Genomic DNA, 4950 nt, shown 5'->3' on the forward strand with positions numbered 1-4950 from the left:
TCTCTTTCAGGGAAGACCCTGCATTTTTCAACACGATAATGCCAGACCACATTCTGCAGCAATCACAGCATCATGGCTACCTAGGAGAAGGATCCGGGTACTGACATGGCCAGCCTGCAGTCCAGATCTTTCACCTATAGAGAACATTTGAACATCATAAAGAGGAAGGTGCGACAAAGAAGGCCCAAGACGATTGAACAGTTAGAGGCCTGTATTAGACATGAATGGGAAAGCATTCCTATTTCTAAACTGGATAAACTGGTCTCCTCTGTCCCCAGACGTCTGTTGAGTGTTGTAAGAAGAAGGGGGATGCCACACAGTGGGAAAAATGGACTTGTCCCAACTTTTTGGGATTTGTTGACGCCATGAAATTTGGAAACAACAGATTTTTCCCTTAAAATGAAACATTCTCTCAGTTTAAACTTCTGATCTGTGATTTATGTTCTAATCTGAATAAAATATTAGATGTTGGCACCTCCACATCATTGCATTCACTTTTTATTCACAATTTGTTTAGTGTCCCAACTTTTTTGGAATCCAGTTTGTCTGTATGTATGTGTATATATATATGTATGTATGTGTATGTATATATATATATATATATATATATATATATATATATATATATACATACATACACACATTACAACAACTGTACTCGAGCCACAAATCCACTGTATCTGATACATTTTTAGGTATCTGTGTTAACTACAAGTAGGCAACAAAAAGCTTACCTGCAGACAGTGACAACAGATTAAAACATGTTAATAAAGAATGGAGGAACAAATTAGGCAAGACAGATTACTTTTAGTAAGACAATGTGCCTCGTTTAAAGCTTAGATACAACTTGAGTAAAACCAAAGCAGTGTTGCACAGTTAGCTCAAAGCCTTCAGCTAAAGTAAGAGACAATATTACAGAAGAGTTTGCAAAGGTTATACAGTTCATGCAATCTGCTGGGCATGCAGACAAGCAGACCTGTTCAACTAAAATCCAACACAATAATGATCTGGTATGCGGAAGATGTTAAAAAAGAAAAAAGTACAATTTACCCCATTTTTGGGTTGTATTAATTTTAGGCTCCAATTATTTTGTTTTAGTTTATCTGCATTTAGTTTTGTTTTCTTATAACATTTTAGAAGAAAAATACCTCAAGCTACATTTTACTTAACATTATCAATACCCATTTTCTTAGTATCTGTTATTAAACAGCAGAGTGAGTCAAACTCAAATACCTTTGGATTTTGCCGATGACATCTGCATCAGTGGTTTCTGAGGGCTGCGTTTCGCCTGGGGTCAAAGATCTGTGGTCCTTGCTTTCATTCATCGTTTGTAGATCCGTTTCTTTGCACTGCTCTACTCGTAGCTCTCCTTCTCCAGCACCAGGGGCGCTTTGAGTGTCAGGTTTGTATGTGAATATAATAGTAGACTTCTGAGTGGGATCCTCAGGTTTGGCCTCTGTAAACCAGTGTTGAGGCTGCACAGGTGGAGGTGGAAGAACATGAATGACTGTCCCATCAAGGCCAACCAGCTTACCCTTCTCCTTGTCTCTCTCCGCTTTCTCTTTCTGCTCATCGTCATCTTTCCGCCGACGAAAAAAGCTCCTAAAGGAGATCCAGCGTTTTGGTTTGGAACTTTCATTTGAAGTACGTCTTCCTTCTCCAGCAGGACTTGCTTCACCTTCACTGGGTCGTACAGGAGAGCTTGTGGCAGAGCTCTTTGTCCAATTACCAAAATGCCTTTGAAGTATGTTAGAAGCATGGTATGGGGAGGATGTGGATCTTGGAGGAGGGTAGGGGGCATTGATCTCTGATCGAGGGCTAGAAAGTGGGACAGCAGCAGAGGCACTCTGGGATTTAGACAAAACCTTTGATAAGTTTTCATTTTTTGGCTTAGAAAGGCAACCATCAGTGGTGGAAAAGAGAGACTTGGGCCGATTAAGCGTCTCATTTATGGCATCAGGTGGTAGGGCATACAACTCTTCAGTACTAAAAGCTTTGGTTTGTGCTGAGGGTGACTCTGGTGGAGACGGAGGAGGCTGGATAGAGGCCACAATCTGTGATAGTACAGTACTGGCTTCCTCTCTGTGACTTGTAACTGTCCCAGAAGATACAGTTGAACTTTTATCATCATCTTTGCTGGAAGTTACATCTCCAGCTGTCCAATGAGTGTGAGGAACAACATTACCAACAAGACTAGCTTTAGTGAGATTTGCAGTAATGGCAAGATTGAAAGAGGAATTTGGTGATGTAGTGGGAGAAAAGGACTCGGATGCAGAGCTCATTGCAGTGCTTGTTACAGTGCTAGAATCTGTAGTGGCTTTAGGTAGCAAACTTGGTGCTTTTGGTACTGGTTCGAGAGGAAATTTCATCTCCTCAAATGAAGTTCGCTCTGATGTACCCGTCCCAGAGAGAGTTTTCTCAGTTAATGAGGAATGAACACTCTCAGAGGATCCAATTTCTTCATAGGTATGGCTGGTAACCCTGCTACCTACCCCTTTTATTTGCGACTGTTCCCCATGTAGTCCCAAGAAGCTCTTGTACACAGCAAGATTGTCGTACGCACTTGGATTGATAACAATTGGTACCTTGACCGCATTCTTGGAGCTGCGAGCATAAGCTGGTTCATCTCGAATAATAATAGGAAAAGGAGGCATGCCCGCATTATTAAAACTATTAAACTTGATCTCTGATAAGTTGGGAGATTTTACAGGTACGGTTTGAGAGGAAGACAACCCTGCAATGGGAGAAGTGGGAGCTGACTTATGACTGCAAAACTGAGTAGTCACAAAGGCACCAGGAGGGCTCCCTATCCCTAGATCCACTTTAGGTATTTTTTGGCGAGGACTTGTACTTGATGTCCACACTTCCTGGTAGCGGACAGTGCCTGGTTTCTTTCGTGTAATACCTGACTGAGCAACAGATGAAGGTGATGTTGGCCTTAAAGGGGAAGACGGAGAAATGGGGGACATTGGAGACAGCGGCTGAACTAAAGGAGTGCTACAAAGTGTTGTAGGGCTGGAGGTCTTTGACAGGTTTGTGCAATGTGGCAACGAATCTGGCATTTGTTCATCTTTATTGGCCATGGATGCTGAGACATCTACCACTGTGTAGGGCTTACATATGAGGGATTTTTCTAGGTTTACAACACGGTATGGTTTAGCTTGCTCATCTGTGGGACTAAAACTTATCGTGACTGGTTGACCAGGAAGGGCTTGAGGCATTGGCATACCTTCTCTGCTATCTTGTTCTTCTAATCTTATAGCTAGGACAGCCTTGTGCGTTTCAGCCACCCTGACTGGACTTAATACTCTGTTGACAGACTCCTTGTTTGAGGGAGATATACATGGAACAGGTACCTTACAAGATATGGGTGAATGCACACCATTTTTAAGGGCACATTGGGCACTGATCCCACTGCTGGAAGTTGTTTGGGAATCTTCTTGTAGTGACGAAGATGATTCTGGAGAAGTAGTGGACTCTGAATTTGAAAGGAAAGCACTGCCTTGCGTGTCACGAGGACCAAAAGGAAGGAGACATCCATTGGAATCAATTGAGGGATATCCGTTCAAGATTTCATCGAAGCTATCATCATAGTCCACTGCACAAATTCTCTGAAGTGAACGATTGCGAAGTGGCACAGTATTCCATTTTTTACCAGCAGCAAATGGCACAGGAGACAGTGTGGCAGCACGGAAATTTGCAAACCGTGGTTGGCCTCGCATACGGATCTCCATGGCCAGTAACTCTTCATCACTTTCATCCCAGCTCTCATGATCATCATCATCATCATCCTTCTCGGTATCTTCCTCCTCATCTTCATCTTCCTCATCATCATCTTCACTGGAAAAGTCTGGGTAGCAGTAGCGCCCACCTTCTGTGCTGATGATCTTAGCACTGTCACTAAGAGATACTCGCTTTTGAGCAGCACCTTCACTACTGCTGCTTCCCATAGCCAGACAGCTGGATGCTGGAAGGCCTCTTTCTAAGGACTTTCGGTATGAACTATTGATTCGTCCCCAAAAGATGTCTTTGGACCCAGATAAGGGCGAGGAGCTACAGCCAGGGCCCAATCCTGCAATCTCCTTGAGAACATCGGTCAGTCCGCTGTTATTATTTCCACTTGGTGTTCTTGGGCTAAGTTGTCCATAACCTTCAATTACCTCACTGCCATCTTCCCCTTCATTGTTGTTGCTGGGTCCACTGGGCCTCTTACAGTTCAGTCCATTGCGATTCCAGACAGTGAAGGCTGAATTTTTACCCCGTTCTATTATATTTGTTTGTTGCTGCAAATTACCATCCAAGTCCAGTCCAGCAGAAGAGCAGGGAAGCATCATAGTGGGCTTAACAGCGATGGTTGGCTTTTTAGCCACTGGTGGACGGACGTGTCCCGAGCGTGCAGATCCACTTCCACCCCTCTGGATGTTTGTAGAAAGGTTAGAGTTAGCTCTGTTCCCAGCTGGAGGTGCAATTTGTTGCTGATTTGATGATCTTTGCTCAGAAGGGGGCTTCCCTCCACCACTCTGACCCAGACAGTGCAGACTCTTGGGTTTAAAGCAGTTCTTGCACTCGCCTGGTTTCCACACATGCTCAGTGAAAGTGCTGCAGGCCGACATGGCTGCAGGTTCAGAGGGAAGCCGGTCAGGTCAGTGCACAGGAAAGCTCTCCATGAAGCGACAATGAGCAGGAAAAGATCGTAGAATAATGATGAGCACTATTCAGGCCTCAAATATACCAGAAGGTCGACCTGCAAAAGAGAAAAGAATAAAAAGATGTTAAAATTTATTTTAAATGAAAAACTTAATTTGGTTACCTTGGGATATATAACACCCATTATCAAACAGTTCATACTTGGGAAATAATGTAGTTGAGTCCTTGTATGATTAAAACTTAAATCTCAAACACATACGATCACACAATATAACCATAATTGCATCATTCATAATTTAAAGG

The 4950-nt window shown here is 43.2% G+C and overlaps 1 protein-coding gene across 1 annotated transcript in view; it reads right to left on the reverse strand.

Annotated features, from left to right (window-relative positions):
- Positions 1-4727, reverse strand: part of peak1 (pseudopodium-enriched atypical kinase 1) — a 23172-nt gene extending 18445 nt beyond the window's left edge. The window contains exon 1 of the mRNA XM_037683253.1: positions 1234-4727. Within this exon, the coding sequence (XP_037539181.1) occupies positions 1234-4613 (3380 nt within the window). The 5' untranslated portion in view covers positions 4614-4727. The remainder of the gene's footprint in view (positions 1-1233) is intronic.
- Positions 4728-4950: the final 223 nt, after the last annotated feature.

Source organism: Nematolebias whitei, chromosome 10 (genome assembly GCF_014905685.2).
Source record: "Nematolebias whitei isolate Nwh7 chromosome 10, NemWhi1, whole genome shotgun sequence".
In the NCBI taxonomy this organism is placed as follows: domain Eukaryota; kingdom Metazoa; phylum Chordata; class Actinopteri; order Cyprinodontiformes; family Rivulidae; genus Nematolebias; species Nematolebias whitei.